At 39.7% G+C, this 18,993-nt stretch overlaps 1 protein-coding gene across 4 annotated transcripts in view; it reads right to left on the bottom strand.

The window, feature by feature from the left end:
• Nucleotides 1-536: 536 nt before the first annotated feature.
• MYRFL (myelin regulatory factor like) overlaps nucleotides 537-18,993 on the bottom strand; it is a 45,648-nt gene continuing 27,191 nt past the window's right edge. For 3 of the 4 annotated variants that reach the window (XM_048941090.1, XM_048941098.1, XM_048941115.1), the window contains 11 exons: nucleotides 18,412-18,475; nucleotides 17,208-17,293; nucleotides 16,415-16,483; nucleotides 16,257-16,303; nucleotides 15,999-16,160; nucleotides 10,005-10,067; nucleotides 6,702-6,789; nucleotides 6,390-6,464; nucleotides 4,288-4,396; nucleotides 2,222-2,296; nucleotides 537-2,127 (listed from right to left, as the gene is read on the bottom strand). In XM_048941090.1, coding sequence (XP_048797047.1) covers nucleotides 2,041-2,127; nucleotides 2,222-2,296; nucleotides 4,288-4,396; nucleotides 6,390-6,464; nucleotides 6,702-6,789; nucleotides 10,005-10,067; nucleotides 15,999-16,160; nucleotides 16,257-16,303; nucleotides 16,415-16,483; nucleotides 17,208-17,293; nucleotides 18,412-18,475 — 925 coding nt within the window. In that variant the 3' untranslated portion in view covers nucleotides 537-2,040. The remainder of the gene's footprint in view (nucleotides 2,128-2,221; nucleotides 2,297-4,287; nucleotides 4,397-6,389; nucleotides 6,465-6,701; nucleotides 6,790-10,004; nucleotides 10,068-15,998; nucleotides 16,161-16,256; nucleotides 16,304-16,414; nucleotides 16,484-17,207; nucleotides 17,294-18,411; nucleotides 18,476-18,993) is intronic. The other variant, XM_048941107.1, reaches the window with a different exon arrangement.

Genomic DNA, 18,993 nt, shown 5'->3' with positions numbered 1-18,993 from the left:
AATCACTCACTTTGCTCTTGTACCTCTTTTTTTTTTGTTTCCATAGGACTTCCCATCTATAGCCTCTTCTCTTAGCTCATCAGGCTTTCAGGTGACCTCAGTCCTCATTAAAAATGCCACTGCTAGATCAATGTCTGAAAATCAGGCTATGCAGTTTGCATTAAAATCAAGTAAAAATATGAATTGTTGTATCATATTCTTGATATGAACAACATGGTTTGAAATCGAGCTCAGATTGTACCAGATTGCCCTATTCATATCTGGCTTGTCACCCAGGCTGGAGTTTGCTTTGCCTCAGCTCCCCCCACCCCTCCTCCTCCCAAGTTAGCAGAAAACATTCCAGGGATGTCTGAAGGTCTCTGCAATTCAGCCACATTGTGAGCAGGTCCAGGTAGAGCACATGTAAAACATTCGTAACTCATTAATCACAAGATTTGTTTCAAATTACATTGTAATGCCCGCTATTAACAACTGTTGTAGCTTTGTCACTGAGAAACAGAAATGGCAGAGAAACAAGACTCTGGAGTGCTCTAGAACCACATTTTTCATTTGGAAAAATCAATCTGTATTTTCTTTCAAAATGCACACAGCATTATTGTTCATCTGAGACTGGGTGATGTTTCTTAGGAATTGCTGTCAAGCACGGACCATAAAAAGCTACAGGCACAAACAAACGATGCTTTTGGATTTGAAGATTCAAAGTACAACAGAACATGTCATCTGCTTTGTAAATACTTCCCAAGCTAAAAAAAAAATAACCACTAACAGAAACACATAAAACTAAAAAAATCAGTAAGAAGATCACTCTTAAAGGAAATCCAGAAACACTGACAAAGGAAATAGCAAATGAAGCCATAGAAACAGAAACAAATTAAACTCTGCCATCACTTTGTCAGGCAAGAAATATGCAATTAAGATGCATTGGTGTTTACAAAGACTATGGTTAGCTCATATTCAGAGATTAATTTTTCTTCCTCATGTTTCCTTTCCACCACTAAATAAAGAAGCTCACGCAGAGCAAGGTTGCCCACACATTAACTTTTACATTATAAATCTTAGAAAGCCTACAGTCTCACCATTAAATTTATTTTCCCTTCTCCACACAAAATGAACGGTTGGTTGTTCTAGGCATGTCCCACATCACTACTCATACTGTTTTTGGTTATTCCATCTGTGCTCCTTTTGTCTGAGCAACTAATGTGAAATTGCATTTGACTTTTTCCCATGCAAGTGTGTATCCACATCCATCTTGGAAAGCTGTGCAGGCAAGTCATTATTCTTCTCAAATATTTCTCTTCTTTCATCACACTAGCACAAATCACAACCACCAAGAAAATTAGGAGTAAGCAGTTCATTTCTGCTGTAATGTTTTAAAGAAAAGTTACCTGAAACACATCTCATCCAAACAGCTGCAGCTTTGTTAAGTCACACAACTGTAGTGGTAACGAGAGCCTACTTTCTGAGATGGAAATATTTACACACAGTGGAATCAAACTGCTGTTACTCAATTTACAGCATTTAATTTAGAGGACATTTGCGCAGCGCTTCACTTCTCCCTGGAAATTTTGTTAGGTTCTGGAGAAGAAGTAGGTTTATGTACAAACAAAAGGCAGCAGGTACTAAGAGAACTTAAATTGCTGCAGGACAGAATTACGCCTTCTAACTGCAAGTAACATTTTATTATCTTACCATCTTCTGAAGGCTGGAGTATATCCCAGTTCAGCAGAGCTCCCACCCATTTGTTTTTGTCTGCTGTATGTATACTATCATGCAACTGCACTAAGATGGATGGGATTATTTGTTTATACGTCATGTACTCTATTGCCTCATGACCTTTTAGAAACAGTTCCTGGAAATGTAGAACTACAGTTGTTGTCAAAAATTTTATTTTTCTTTAATTTAAAAGCAAAACAAACAAGAAAATGGCATACAACTCAGTAAAACGCTTATAAAAATCCAGGGCCATACACAAGTCTCTTTTTCATATCAAGAACTTCATTTTTTTTCTTTTTTCCAAAGTACAGAGTGATCAGCAACATTTTAGTTACACTTCCGATAAAAATAGAAGTAGTAATCAGTAAAAAAAATTCCAGCATAATAAGGATCTGTTGAGCAGCTCACAAGACCCTGCAGAAGAAAAATAAAAGAGATTCATACGGGATCTTCTCCTTTCAGCTCAAATGATATTTGTCTCTTGTGTTCCCATTTGAAAAAGGCTTACCGGTGCGGCTACGCGGAAATAGTAAGCGCTGTCATACAGCCTAGCGACTGGGAGAGTCCAAATATGCTGACGTCCCTAGATGATAAGTGAGAGAGAGATTAGATAACCTGATTTCACATGAAACTGTTGAGAAGAATAGGCTCTGGAAACATTTCATTGATAAATGCAGTGCAAAATAATTACGATAACGAGACTTGATAGCCGCAGGCGGAGCATTTAAAGACAAAGTGCTGACTTTAAACCTTGCAAATCTGGGTTTCCTCTGATCAGCTCTGCATAGGATCTGACAGACATCTGGCTCCCTGCAGCTCTCAGCTGGCTCTGAGTAACTGTATAACTCTAGTTTTCCAAGCAAATCCCACAGCAAGTAGGGATTGTCCCTGATGTGCCATGTGGCCCAAAAGCTTTCAAGCATAACAGCAACAAATGGCAATTCTGCTGATTTTGAAACAGCATCATTAGCAGTCCTTGGAAGGCAGTGAAAATTCCTACACATATGCTAAAGACATGAGCAGCACTTTTACTCAGTGTTTCAAAAAAGTCTGAAGGGAAGATTTCACTTTTCTTTTGATTCCAGCGTCCTGCCAAGTATAACTGAAATAACAGATTTTGTATCTGAATTTTTTATGCTACACAGAATAAAATTCAATCTTCACCTCTTGTTGACCTGGTGATCCATTTAGGTATGCCTGTGATAACTCATTTCTTCAGTTTCAAGTGTTTCCTTCATCTTTCCCTTCCTTCTGACACATTCTCTGTTGGAGATGGTGTGTTCACATGGTAAGACTTATACATATATTGCCTGGAGTCTGAATGATTGCCATCCTGCCCTTTGGTAGGTAATAAGCCTTCCAGTCCTTAGAAAAATCCTCTTGACAAATATTATCCAACCAGGCAGCATTTCTATTCCAAGTCACATCAAACTTAATGCACACTGCTGCTGGAGGCTAGTTAGCTTTAGTCTTTTGATGTAGATTTCAGGTTGACACAGAAAATCACTTTGACCACTTTTGGCAGTAAGCTTCAAGGATATTTCTGCACGGGAAAACTCTCTGGGACTGACTTAATTTCAAGAACTATTAGAATCACAGCTGATAGATCAAAACTTGGACAACTTATTTACTTCAGTCTGATGACTTTGCAGCAGTTGCAGAGAAGCCTGCAACTTTTTGTGAAGACATTTAAAAAGTTTATCAGAAAGTCAACTTAAGGACAAATGTATCCCAAATGCTCTGATCTGTTAAAGTGCAAAAAAAGTAATTTAAAACTAATTAAGAACTTATTGTGAATGGTACCATGAATCAGAAATCTAGAAGATCTCGTCTTAGCAGAGGTTTCTTCTACTCCGTTTAGGAGAAGTGTTACTATCCTTGCTTCAGCCTTTCCCACTGTTTTAGCCAGAATAAACATTTCCAAGCTAAGTGGACAAATCTGAGAACCTGGTCACGTGGAAGAGTCCTATACTTCCAGAGAACTGGAGGGGAGTTTAGGGTCTTCATTAATTTACTGGACACAATCGAAAGTTTGCAAGATCATCTCTCCTGGGAAAAGTTAAGATGCTTTAACTTTTATTCCCATCAACAAAGAGAATGACAGAAAACTTTTCTTGCTTTTTCACTGAATAATTTTCCCTAGAGGGGTTTGCTGGTAAACTCCTGTTTGCACAGAATAAAGGGAAATACTACCAATATTTTTTTAGTGCATTCAAAGCTTAAAAATTGTACTTCACTGCCCATATGACGATAATGGAAAAGTACAGAAGATGAGAGGTTAGACAACTCTCCTAATGCCCTGGGTGAAAAGTACTCTTAACTATCTCTGGAGTTGAGTTAGACAGACAAGCAAGTGAAGATATGAAAGCAAATAAAATACTTAAGCACTGTATGGTTTCAATAGCCAAAACCATCAGAAAACTGAATACTTTTTTTCTACACGAAGCTCAATTTTATATTCACTATGGCACAGTACCTCCATGAAAGAGATGAAAAAACAACCACATGGTGGGCAGTGTGTATAGTTGATTCCTGTAAGCCAGAGTATTGTTTAAAGAATTTAAAGAACATTACCTGTGTGGTTTCTTGGAAATTTTTCACACTGTTTCGTCTTGAAGAATAATAGGAGCAATAATTTCCAAATGTGATTTTGCAGAGAAATATAATTAATGGTTCTGTTGTGCTTCAAGAAAGAGAAAAACAAGGATCTACCTCATCACTCTTAAACAGAGAAATCACAAACATAATACAATATAATCACAGGTAAACATTCCAAAGAATTCAATTCTGGAGAAATAAAGCAAAGGACCTTACTTCATTGGTTCATACAAAGGAACCTGAGCCACCAACCTCTAAACTTGTCCCATTCCCCCCCAGGCAGGGAGGAAGCTTTGTATTTGGAAACCTGGGTGGTCTTTGCAGCTGTTAAGATAAATTTAGACATGTACACTAAACTTCCTCAAACTTCAAGCACATTCATACCAGAAGCTGTCGTATACGAGTTTTTGTACAAATTAATGGTTACAACATGCCTGAATTGTATGGCTTATGTCATCCACAGGCATCACATGCCTATGTCAAAGAGTGCTCTGGCACCTAAACACAACAGCAGATAATTTTATAAAAAACAAACATAAAAAAAGCCTTAAGATCAGGATCTATATAAATGTATATAAATAACTTCCATTTGTCCCTGTACACATGCAGATATATCATGAGAAGAAGTAAAAGTGTCCTTGTCTGGGTATACAGTGTTAAACAGAATTTCATTCATAATTCTTCAAGAGCAAAGACCCTATAGCCGTATCTTCTCCAAACTATCCCTAGAGATTGCACAGCATCTCCTATCTTACCAGATGCATCCAGAGCAAAGGTACTCTGGAGATCCAAAGGAATACATATATGCAAATGGCTAGAGGCAAAATAAAAGCAGAAGGTGTGGAAAAGTTGGCATGACTATTTACAGTTTTTGCAGTGGGGAGCAATGAATTCACATACAGCATTCCCTGTGTCCTAAGGGACTGTCAGTATCATGTGTTAGTTTCATTTGATTTTACTCTGTGGGCATAAAAGTTTCCCAAATTTGTAGGTATTCACAGTGTTTTACAGTACTGAGACACAGCAGTAATCTAGTAAACCACTCTTGTTTGGTTCTTGTTGGTTTTATGTTGTTCTTCAGCTTTGTAGCTATTTTTATTGAAGGCACATACTGGAAAAACTCATCCCCAAATTAAAAAAACAATATCCAAAATAAATTCAGCAACTGTTTCAGTGAAACTCTGGGAATCGTGTATTAATCCCTACATGAGAGTGTTGTGTTATTAGTTTATAATGGCATACACCCAATAGACAGATGCTCAACTGTTGTATGAAACAAGCAGTTGCTTCAGGACTACCATTGTATTCCAAAATCAAAAAGCTGGGCCTAAGGGCCATACATAACTTTATAAAGCACTGTACTGAAGACAAGGGAATCATGAAGTGTCATCAAGCAGTCCTTGGCAGCTGTTCTGGCTATCAGTGACCTTTATCAGAGATGATCCCCAAAAGAAAGGATTTGTTACTATGGGAGAACATGGGAGAACATGATGAAGCCAGATTTATATTTGAAGTGAAACTAACTGCTTAGAGGTAAGTCTGCTACTTCTTCCTGCTACAAATCGTAATGTTACGCATTGCCAAAGATTCCTGCACAAGAATTCCCTTTTACAGGGCTTAGCATAACAGGCAAAAAGACAGTCTTAGTCCCAAAAACCCTTCATGTTTAGAAAAGGTGTTCACATAAGTTGTTTTTGTATGTTCTTAATAATATTCCTCTACGTTTAAAACAAACAAACAAAAATAAGCTCAAATTCCTATGCCAAAGGCCACATCCATGACAATTCATTAGTACATGTCTGCTCAAATGAATATTAAGATTCCACCTGAAGATTACTGCATTTTAATACCTACATCGATGGATGAAATTGTCCTTAAACTGAGATTGGCACTGGGCCTGTGTTGCAGCAGAAGATCAACCCAAGAGTCTACAAGAAGGATTTGCCCGTGCATAGATTTGTCCCACTTCTCTGAATATGGACAAATTAGTGCCACAATAGAAATAATGCAAGAATTACTGTCAAAAACAAAGTACTATCTCATAACATTATCATTATATTATCCTTAATTATACTTACTTGATTTCCAGTGAGATTTCCACATTTATGGGTGTGTACTTGCTAATGGGAATACTACAGCTGTAATTTCCAGACCTGAAAAAGATGACATTAGTGCACATAGGATTTCAAAACAGATGGTATATTTGAAAACAAACAAACAAACAAACATGGAAATATATTTAAATTTGAAAAAGAAAAATTACTTAAAGGGAGGAAAAAATGCACAGACACAAGAGGAAACAACAGCGAGAAGGAGCCAGCCAGACAGTCATGCCACCTTAATTGTATTCTACCCCAGTATAATGAAGCATAATAAAATAATTTACTTACCTGCACTGTAGATTTCTACTACAATAGCGACTGTCAATTAGTTGCTGTGTTTCCAAAATCTGTACGGATCTGATCGTTGTATCAATCCCTGAAGATATAAGAAAAATAATGTTTTCTTCTTGTTTGTTTTTTGTTGGTTTATTTTTTCCAAAATCTTAGATAAAATCAAAATAAAACTGCAGATAATGGAGCAGCAGCTATTCCCTTGCATGCAACTGCAGGAGTTGCTACAGGTCTAAATCAGCTGTCAGTAAAAGGACTTTGATTGATTGCCTTCTACAGTTACAGGGGAAAAAATAATGCTTGTTGCATTCTCAAAGACATATCCATGTACTAATACTGCAATACTTTCTTTTGAGCAGACAATGAAGGCTATTTTGATGAAAGTCCAAGTAGGATAGAAACACGGTGCACTGATTTCAGTTGGGATAGAGTGAATTTTCTTTCTTGCAGATCATAGAATCAGAATTGTTTGAGTTGGAAGGGACCTTCCAAGATCATTTAGTCCCACTTCCCTGCAATAAGCAGGGACACCCACACCTAGATCAGACTGCTTAGAGACTGGTCCAGCCTGACCTTCATACCCCCTTATATATTGAAAGGTCACTCTCAGATCTCTCAGAGCCTTTCTTCTCCAAGCTGAACAGCCCCAGCTCTCTCAGCCTCTCATAAGGAGGTGTTCCATCCCTTGGATCATTTCTGTGGCCCTCCTCTGGACATACTCCAACAGGTCCACATCTCTCCTGTACTGAGGACTCCACATCTGGATGCAGTACTCCAGGTGAAGTCTCACCAGTGCAGAGTAGAGAGGGGAAGGATCACCTCCCTCAATCTGCTGATCGTGCTTCTTTTGATGCAGCCCAGGACACAGATCGCTTTCTGGGCTGCAAGGCCACATTCCTGGCTCTGCGATGGTATGGTGCTGTGCTTTGGATTTAGAATGAGAATTATTTAGAATAAGAATAATATTGATAATTCACTGATACTTTAGTTGATGTTCAGCAGTGTTTACACAGAGTCAAGGACACTTCAGCTTTTCCCGGTGCTCCGTCAGCAAGGATACTGCAGGGGGTACAATGAGCTGGGAGGGGACAGAACCAGGGCAGCTGACCCAAGCTGGCCAAAGGGATGTTCCACACCATGTGGTATCATGCTGAACAAGTTAACTGGAAGAAATCAGCTAGGAGGGCTGCTTCTGCTCAGAAAATGGCTGGCCATTGGTCAGTGATGATGGTGAGCAACTACTCTGTGCATCACTTGTTTTGTGTATTCAATCATTACAATTATCGTCACCCTTCCCTTTCTATCTTATTCAATTCTATCTCAACCAAAGTTTCACCTTTTTTCTGATTCTCTCCCCCATCCCACTTGGGGTAATCGAGCAAACAGCTGCACAGTGCTGAGTTGAAGCTGGGTTTAACTACAACAGTCCTCTCAGTGCCCCATGTTGGCAATAAGAAGAACTAAAAACAGCACTAGCAAGACTGATAACTTCATAATAACTACATCCTGAATTTGGCAGAAGTTTACAGCTCAATAAATGGGAACATGGAATAAAAACCTCTACCAAAAAAGAATCACATTCCGGAATTAGCTCAACATCTTATGTATTAACAGATGTATATAAATTGAGTTTATGCATATGCACATATATGTAATATCTTTTTGGGTAACACAGAATGCAGTTAGATGATTAGATCCTGGTAATTGAAAACACTAGTTTCTAGAGGAAAAAGGGACCTTCAAAGCACAGCTGGTGCACTGATTACCAGGAAAATAAGGAAAGTAACTGATCATCAGAGTGATTTTGCTCCTAGCCAGGATGGATCAAGTTCCCCTGCTTGCCACAAACTTCCTGTGACACCTTGGGCCAGCACCTCTTAGTTATGGTGAGCTACAATGACAAGGCTTTTCCGTGAGGCAGATTAGCCCTGTGGAGTGTTCAGGGCAAGAACCAGCATGCTGACACAGCTGCACAGCTTCTGCTTTCAGATCTGGCTTTGGAGTAACTGCATTGATCTGCATCCCAAAAAGCTTACTTGCTCTGGATACATCTATAGCATCCATCAGTGTATGCGCATGATTAGGCAACAACTCAGACCCTATGCCAACCTCAGCCTGTCTTGAGGTCCATAAACAGAAGGGAATTAATTGGTTTAATTCCACCAGGAAGATTGAGATTCACACTGCCAATAGGATGGGGAAAACCCAGGTGCGGATGCAGTGAGTGAGCTACACTCTGGCTCTTCCCTGAAGTACAGAGGTGCTCATATCTTACATGTGACAGCACGTAGAGGACACGTTTCTGCAGGTCCAAGCCTGTTTTCCACACTGAACTGTGAACACTGCAGAGGAAGTTGATGATTATAGGCTGACGTGTGAGTGTATCTACTCAACTTCCAACAAGCACATTTCCACATAGATGAACACTGAGCACGTTCATTCCAAAGAACTAGTGTGGAAGAACATTTCCCTGTGACACAGCGCCTCACTTCAATATATATCACAGCAACGCCACAGAGGCCCTGCTTTGAGTTATGTAGCCACTGTAAACAACTTAGAAGGGGAATAATTTTTCCAAGATCATCCCAATTGGAACACATCCAACCTACAAACAGAACCTGTGTTCTGTTAGTCGTATGACGACTCCAGGTGCCAACCTGCTTTAAGTTCATGTCAGTATACAGACATTTTATTGTGCAAGTATTCCCCAGTCTTTAATCAAACATTTTTACACAACCAAACAAGCAAACAAAATACCACTTGAAACAGAGCTTCCACATGACTAGAAAAGTCTAGAAAAGACTTCTGCTCATGTGGAAGGACTGATGAAGGCAGAGATGAATCCCTTCAGCAGCTGATGTTGACCTAGCATCCTGTAGGTCATCTAGGCCAACCTCAAAACATTTCCTTTACACTCTGTCATGTTTTTTTCTGCCACAGTCATATGCTTAAGCATTTTGCTGTGTAGGAGTTAGCACTACCTATCACCTTACAAGATCTCAGCTCATGAAGAAAAAGTAACTTGTCACTTTACTGCATCTGAAGCCAAGTAGTAGACCTCATTGAAGAAGGCAGCCAGAATGTCTACGAAAACCTACTGAAGATGTAAGAATTGCAATAAGAAAATTAAAGTCAACTGCAGATATTTAACAGATTCCTAAGCTCTAATTTTCTATAATGACCAGTAATAATTTTAACTTCTCCAAATTCCAGCAGTATAATTCCAACCCTAAAGGCAGCCTTTCAAATTTGTACAATTACACATTTCAACAGTTTTTTTTTTTAAAAGAAAGGACTTACAATCAGTTCCAAGATCAGGTCTCCCATCAGCATTTCCTCCAAGCAGCACATCACATTTGTTTCCTGTGAGAGGAGTATTTACAAATTTCCTCCAAGTTAGCATTTCATAGTTATAACAATAAAATATGGATACAACTCCCCAAGACATTTTTGTCAATTATCTCTCAGATAAAGGCATTTATAACCAACAGGAGAAACCTTTAAAATGCAAACCACCTCTATTAAGAAGAAGCTATTTACAGACAAAAGATGTCTGTAGGTTACAAGAAACAGTTTTCTGAAATTCTGCAGGATATCTCAGATATTTCACCAAAAGAAAAAAAAAGAATAGCCTAACAGAAAATATTTATCCCACACCGAGAATATCACAAATAATCATAATAAAAAGACAAAGTGAAAGGTAACATCCAGCCAGGCACTTCAGCACAAATCTGATCATAAAGCAACTCTTTCTTATTAGTGAGAAAATGTGGAAGTAGGCATCTGCTGTGCAGAGGTGAGCGAAGAATAACTTAGCTTTCTGAATCTGAGATGTAAGATGCTGAGGACTGACCCAAGACACGGTGCTTCAAACACAGAGGGATGTGTCATTTAACCAAAGAAACTCATACATAACTCTAACAATATCATCACCACGGTCATGATATGTCACCTCTGTAATTTCTAACACTGAATTAGGCTGGGAAATTTCAGTTGTTGAATTTTCTTTTGCTCTATTAATTTTCTCAGCACGCAGCACTTATCCAGAAAAGTGAACCTTAAAGTATTGTTCGAATAACCATTATAGAGTAGAATCTGAGGAGAGCAAAAGGCCCTTCAAGCCCATGGCAGATGGTTTAAATCTGTTCTTGTGCTTTTACGCTAATTGCCAGCCAAGCATCCGTCCTGAGAAATGTCACCAATAAATTGGCACTGAGAAATGTGGACCTTGCCTAAAATAATATGCTTCATCAAATAACATTTCATTTGGACAAAAAATGGAATCATGCATTAATAGAATACTGAAATACTCCATTTCCATGTTTTCCAAAGGAAACATGCTGATTTAGAGTGACTGTTTAGAACAGAAGTCCCTATTTCACTATATAAAAATCTGCTTTCAAAAATTACGGGTCAAAATGCATCATATCCATGAGACTGAAACAGAACAGCTGCATTTGACACTACTGTTCATTTATTTATTCCAGATTTTGGCTTTTGTTTTATTTCTGTACTGGGAAATAACAACATCCAGAGATTTCCAGCATTTTTCTTTTTTGCTATGTGTTACTGCTGCTAGTTATTCTTTGCATCCCTTTTCTGTTTACCTGCTCCTCATAGAGATTTGCCAGTTTCACCAACTTAGATGACCTGCTGAGAGAACTGAGGGCGAAGAAAGGGTTGTACAAGCTCTGGAAACAAGGCTGTGTCACCTGGGAAGAGTACAGGAATGCCGTCCAGACTTGCAGACGTGGGATCAGGGAAGCCAAGGCGCAAGCAGAACTGAACTTGGCAAGGGACGTGAAAAACAATAAGAAAACCTTCTACAGGTACATTGCCCAGAAGAGACAGGCCAAAACGGGCGTACCTACTTTGGTAAATTTAAAAGGAGAACTGGCTTCAACAGATGAAGAGAAAGCTGAGGTGCTGAATGAGTTCTTCACCTCGGTCTTCACTGGTGGCCAGGATTCTAGTCTTTTTCACGTCCCTGAACCCTGCATCCCCAAACCTCTATGTGGGGACCGAGGAGGTAAATCCCTCCCCACTGTAAGGGCAGAGCAAGTCCGAGAGTGCCTCCTTAGACTGAATGAATACAAGTCTATGGGGCCGGATGGCGTGCATCCCAGGGTCCTGAAGGAGCTGGCCGAGGTGGTTGCTGAGCCGCTCTCCATCATATTTGAGAAGTCGTGGCTGTCAGGTGAGGTCCCGGACGACTGGAGGAAGGGTCATGTCACTCCCATATACAAGAAGGGGAGCAGGGAGGACCCGGGGAACTACAGGCCGGTGAGTCTCACCTCTGTGCCTGGGAAGATCATGGAACAGATCCTCCTGGACAACATGCTCGGTCACATAAAGAATGAGCATGTGATCCGAGACAGCCAGCACGGCTTCACCAAAGGAAAGTCATGCCTAACTAATCTTGTGGCCTTCTATGATGGAGTGACGGCATTGGTGGACGAAGGGAAGGCGACCGATGTCATTTACCTGGACCTGAGCAAGGCCTTTGACATGGTCCCCCACCACATCCTCATCTCCAAATTGGAGGGAAGTGGATTTGATGGGTGGACGACCCAATGGATAAGCAATTGGTTGAAAGGCCGCAGACAGAGGGTGGTGGTCAATGGCTCTATGTCCAGGTGGAGGCCAGTAACAAGTGGTGTCCCCCAAGGGTCTGTCTTGGGACCGGTGCTCTTTAACATCTTTATTAATGACATCGATGAGGGAATTGAGTGCACCCTCAGCAAGTTTGCTGACGACACCAAGCTGAGTGGTGCGGTTGATACGGTGGAAGGAAGCGATGCCATTCAGAGGGACCTCGACAGGCTGGAGGGCTGGGCTCGGGTGAACCTGATGAGGTTCAACACGGCAAAGTGCAGGGTTTTGCATTTGGGCCGGAGGAACCCCAGGCACCTGTACAGGCTGGGAGGAGTGGTCCTTGAGAGCAGCTCGGCAGAGAAGGACCTGGGGGTCCTGTTGGACGAGAGACTGAATATGAGCCAGCAGTGCGCTCTGGCAGCTCGAAAGGCAAATGGGATCCTGGGCTCCATCAGGAGAGGGGTGGCCAGCAGGGACAGGGAGGTGATTGTCCCTCTCTACTCGGCTCTTGTGAGGCCCCATCTGGAGTACTGTGTCCAGGTGTGGAGCCCTCAGTACAAGAAAGACATTGAGATTTTGGAAAGGGTCCAGAGGAGGGCGACTAAGATGATCAGGGGGCTGGAGCACCTCCCCTATGAGGACAGGCTGAGGGAGTTGGGCTCGTTCAGCCTGGAGAAGAGAAGGCTGCGGGGTGACCTCATTACAGCCTATCAGTACCTGAAGGGAACCTACACCCAGGAGGGGAGTAAACTCTTCAAAAGGGCTGACAACAGCAGGACTAGGGGAAATGGTTTTAAGTTGAAGGAGGGAAGATTTAGGTTAGATGTTAGGGGGAAGTTCTTTACTAGGAGAGTGGTTAGGCCCTGGAACGGGCTGCCCAGGGAGGTTGTGGATGCCCCGTCCTTGGACGTGTTTAAGGCCAGGTTGGACGGGGTCCTGGGCAACCTGATCTGAATGTGTATGTTTGATGGCCCTGCTAGGCAGGGGGGTTGGAACTACATGATCCTTGGGGTCCCTTCCAACCCGGGTGATTCTGTGATTCTGTGTGATTCTGTGAGATGGCAAGTGCTTCATTTAGAAGTCATCTGCTATCTGGTGTGTTAGCAACGCACTGAATGTTCCCTCATGTTTGCATTTTCATTAACTGAAAACCATTCTGTAGGAAAACCAATTGGTAAAAGCAATAGATTATTCACTGAAAGAAAGATGTTTTCCCCGTAGGTATAATACTTCAACTATGCAAGTGCTGGCAGGAATACTCATTATGTACTCTGAATTACTAAATATTTAATATTATGATTTCTTGTCTAGCAGATTGTGGAAGAAGGCATTAAGTGGATACCAGAAAACTGTATAAAACTAGGAAGAAAACAGATTTTCTTAACTGAGATTTCAACAATTTAAACTGAGTCAATTGCCAGTACAGATTTTTTTTCATGTAGTAGAACTCCAGTTGCTAGTCCACTACATCAGGAACTACTGAAAAAACACTGTAGAGTTCAGTAAATGGCGATACGCTTCTGCTCTATCCCCTACAGCAACTCAGATGTCTTTCTCAAGGATCCTTGTGGGGTGGGAAGTTCCACTTTTATTCACTAACAAATACAGAAGTATGGACATGACCAGAATGAAATAACAACCTCACTGTCCAGACACAATTCACACAAACTTATCAAATAAATCTGGTATACTTTTTTACACAAATACACAAATGGGCAAGCAATGAGTATTACTGGAATGGAAGCAGTTGGTAGAAAGGCCCAGATGCCAAAGAGTATTCATTCTTTGCATTTCCACTCAAGCCAGCAGAAGTCAGAAAGTCTAAATCTTTCAGAGAATCCAGTTTTTATAAGAAATAAAGTATGAGGAAACAACGCCATATTAAGGTAGACTACACAAAGATGTCCTGAATTTTTGCTTAATAAATTTTAACTTGCTTATGAATGCTTTCCTTTCTGGCTGAGCACTCATAACAGCTGCCTTCTCAACAAATTTGAGAAGTTAGAAATTAGGATCTGCAATGGATGTGCTCAACAGTAGTCTTTACACACAGAATTCAGAATTTCATATGGCAGAACAATAAAAGGTCTACTGAGCATGCACTCTGAAGTTAGCATGTAATTCAAATAGTTTTAGCTTTCCATGAAACAAACTTATCAGTTGATTATAAAACATCCACATTTTATCTTGATTATTCCCCATACTTAATGCTCAGCTTTTTCTTCTTTTTTGATTTTGTTTTTCATTTATTTTGGCTACAGCTACATTAAGCAGCTTGTTGGTTTTCCTTCTGTTTAGATTTCATATTGACATTCTTCTGTCTGGGGATAAATTCAGCTTCATTAAACTTGGGCAGCTCTGAAATCTTTCAGTAGCTTGTGTACTGTGTTGATTTTTCACTGTTGGATCTACACTTAATGCTATTTGGAGCATAAGACCTTGAGAATGTAATGCTTTGTGTTTATTCTTATCTTCTCTTTCCACCTAATATCAAAAGCAGCCAGCTGGGGATAGAAGGTTTTCATATTTCATTTTCATCTGTCTCCAGTTCCCTCATTTGTAAATGAGATTAACATCTTTTTAATTAATCAACACTCTTTCAGGTTTCAGACTAATACAAATCACTTAAATATATGACCTCTTGAAAGCGTTGTACTGAGCTATATCTGCCACAGGGCTTACTGTGGCATTAATCACAAGAATGGCAAAGACCACTAACATGCAGCTTGTCTGCAGACAACAGCACTTTGCAGTATAAAAAATGGCCATTGAGCGAACCTCACTGAAGCAGTTCATGAGGCAAGAGTTTCACAGCAAGTGGCAATGCCTGTCCTTGTAGAAATTTGTGCTTCAGAGGCTGAACTGTGTCTGTCCCCAGTTTCACCTCAACACATCAATTGTGGTTGATGCAAGAATTTTTGCCAAGACCAAGAAAGAAGAAGTATGAATACTGAGTTTAGTAAGACTAACACTTACTTCTTCACATTAACAGTGTTAAGGTCTGTGACTGAGGAATACAGATTACAACTGGCACATAACTCTATGTATAAACTCTTTCTTATATATGTCTTAAAAGTTGTGAGCAATGCACTTACTCGTATATTACACACATAATATCTGGCAGACAATATCTGAAGGAGAATTCATTCCAATAAAAATAATTTATTTCATAGAGCTCTGCCTTCAAATAATATTCCCCTACTCGAAATCACTGCCTGAATGATGAGTTATAACTGGAAGTTTTATGTTTTCTGGCAGTTGAATTTCTGTTTCTGCCCACAGAACAGATGCAGTATGATCACACTGTGACACTATTAAGTGCTTTGGGTTTTGTTTTAAAACTGTACATTCACCTTTCACTATGCTCAATGAATTCCTGGCCAACTGTAGCCAAAGGTTAATTAAAGGGATTAGTGATCTTTCTGGTTCGTGTCAAATCATTTACTGTGAATGGCCAGGAAGAACAGTGACATCTGACAAAACATTTTAGGACCCAGAACTCTTGAAGGTAACCAGGCCAGAGATTTCAAAAAATACTGACAGCAGTGATTACTAGTTCTATCAGCAGTTTTGAAACTCTCTGGAGTAGGCCCTATCTCACATAGCTAACTACTTTCAAATATTCCTGCTTCTTCCCTCACTCTCTTCCTATAATCTGTATTGAAATAGCAAATAACAGAAATTCACATTTCAACTTACGTGTCCTCTCTGAATTGGTTTCCTCATAACTTTGATATTTGACCATTGCTTGATGAATTGGACAACAATAAACCTTGTCACAAGGCAAAAGATCACAGAAGTTCACATCAGGAATCCCGTTGACGGTTTGTGTGCTCTGAGAAATTGTGCTTTCCTGTAATGCTAAAGAAAATACGACATAATTCTCACCAGTGCTATGTGTCTATTGGAATTTATAACAGCCTTTTATTTGCATTCAGATTGGCAAAGATACAGTACCTGCTGTAGTGGTAGAGGGAAAGAGTACAACAGAACTTGAGGTATTGCTGATGGAGAAAAAGAAAAACAATTCATTAAGAAATGGTCCTCACAGTTCTGGACCAAAACAGGTTGGTCCGCAAGCCAATATTAATTCTAGAACTTGTTCAACTACTTGCCTGGAAACATGTTTCTCAAGATATTTGTCATGGATGCTAAGTACGTAAAGGGTCGATATTGTCAAAGCACTGTAAAAAGAGAATTTTTCTGTTAATTCACATCAATCTTCTAAGTGACACAGTGATAACACCTTGCCCAAATGCAGTAATGGAAGGGTTAACTAGCCAATTACTTCCCCTTTAGGAAGGGGGAAATCTCACTGAATTAAATATTTTTTAGATTAAGTACTTGCGTACAGATAAATTCAAAACAAACTATGGTTATTTTTTCCATTGCAAATAGAATCAAAACATCAGTTCAAGACACATGGAGAGATTGTGAGCCACAGCTTTGAAACAAAAATGGCAATCTCAATGTCCCAAGTAAATTTTCTTTCTAAGAATCCGACGTCACAAGTTAAATTTTCAGAGTGGCAGAAGTGCCCATCACAGTGGGATGGGTAGTTTAATTTCACACATCAGAACTTGTACTTAGGCAAAGAAGAGTTGCATAAAACACACAGAGCCTCACAAGTCTGACCTGTAGCACGAGCCACTAAGATGCATTCAAGGTGCATCACACATTTTTACATGGACAGTGATTAGTTGTATGTGTGCCACACACAGACCTCACTTTCCTAAAAGAACTTCAACCTTGACATATGACCAGACACATTCACTATTAATTCTAATATACTGTGTTCTTTAAGTAGGAAGGATGATAGAAAAAAAAAAAATCACATTTTTCTTTCTGATGAAACTATTAGAAAGGGGGAAGGGAGAAACAAGGCAACTGTTGATAATTAGTTGTTACCATAGTGCCATAACAGCAACCAAAGCTAATATAGTCACCCGGAAAATCTTCCTGGAGCAAGACTCTTTCCTCTTCGATATACAAACCTAAAAAAAGCATGTTTGGTCAGGTAAAGAAATAAAGAAGTAATGCACTAGTCTGACTTTTTCTTTCAGAGGGATCATATGCACCATTCTTAAATGGTGGCCAACTTCTAAAGCAAAACACTTGGGCAATGACAGGCTCTTGAAAAGCATGAATGTGCGCACTATGGATAGTCTGGGGACACAAACATTACACAGAAAGAAAGAATGGATAAAAATGACAGCTCCTTCTCTTTTCCTGCTGCCATTTTTCATGTTCCACAAGAATTTAAAAATCAAATGAAGAACTCTGTAAGCAGTGGCCACATCTGAAAGATGAGCTGCTTTCAGTGTATGATTAGACCTCATTAAACCAGAGCTGGTGTAAATGCAAAAGAAAGGTACTTTTCAAGCAAGTAGAATGAGTTTAGGTCATAGAGTATTTGATTGTTCTTACAGATCTAAGAACATTCAACCTCTTATTTTCTCTTGCACTTTGTCACTGACAAAGCAAGACAGGTAAACGTGCACTGAATCAGCTTAAAAAAGGACCTAGCATCCTAGGAAGGCTGTCCTGAGAGAGATCAACCTAGAGATATTCCCTAACTCATTCAGTCCCTATTAAAACAGCTCTCTTCATTCTATTCAGGACTGGCAACTTACAGTCATGTAGCAATAGGAAAGACATCCTATTGCTTCAGGTTGTTTCTATCGCCTGAAAGATAGTATTAACAAGTAAAAACAAGAGATGCAAACAACAAGCCACAGAGAAAGACTCGACCAAGAAACTGAGCTGAGAAAGAATGATTGCTGTACATACTTCCAAACTGCAACTGCATCACTTTCATGTAAGGCTGCACTGCATCGTGTAAGCTCACCAACTAGCTCAGCAGTTCTTTCCTGATGGTTTCCTCCTGCCATATTGGATCCACCCCATACACACAAAGCATAGGCAAGAAGTAGAATTGACTCATACATCTTTTATATCTTAGTATAGGGAGCTTTTGAGCTTCTAGAATGATGCTAAATAATTCTAGCTAAGGGATTTTATTATATTTCTAGAAGCACAAAACTTTCATCTGTAATTCAGCACATACAAAAACTCTCTTGTAGGCATCTTTCACATATTTAGTGTCACTCACCTTGCTGGATTTTGGCTGGACTGATTTTCTCGATGGCAAGAGACTAGTGACTCGACTACAACTGCTGTAAGAGACAAAGCCTCTTTGACATTCAAATGCTTCAGCAAGCAGTAAATGAAAAAAAAAGTGACATTTTTCACTAGAGTGTCAATGTTGCTTGCTTTGCAATTGTAACTTTTAAAAAGAGAAAGGCAGAAAAATCTTCAGATTTTTTTTTCAAGAAGAAAAGCATCCAGTTAACTCATTGGGATGTGTGTTATTAGATGCTACATTTGATTTCAAAGAAAAGTGGCTTAGAAATAAGAAATAATCATCACTTTTACTGAAGCAGTAATGAACATATTTTATTGCAGAAGAGGCTCTGCAGACCTCTCTCAGCACTAATTTCCAAGTTGCAGGCTGTAACTGGACAGAATCTATCTCTGATTTACACAACTGAAGCAACTACAGAAATGACTGCAGTGTAATTGCCATTTCACTATTAACTGTGGCAGTGATTTAAAACACAAGAATTTTGCAATTTTTTGCCCAACTTCATTGCTTGAAAAGAGCTGAACTCAACTATCAAGCAAAATCAGTTTT

This window comes from Lagopus muta, chromosome 1, assembly GCF_023343835.1.
Source record: "Lagopus muta isolate bLagMut1 chromosome 1, bLagMut1 primary, whole genome shotgun sequence".
In the NCBI taxonomy this organism is placed as follows: domain Eukaryota; kingdom Metazoa; phylum Chordata; class Aves; order Galliformes; family Phasianidae; genus Lagopus; species Lagopus muta.
The sequence above is the reverse complement of the archived record's forward strand: the minus strand, read 5'-3'. Positions and strand labels throughout refer to the sequence as shown.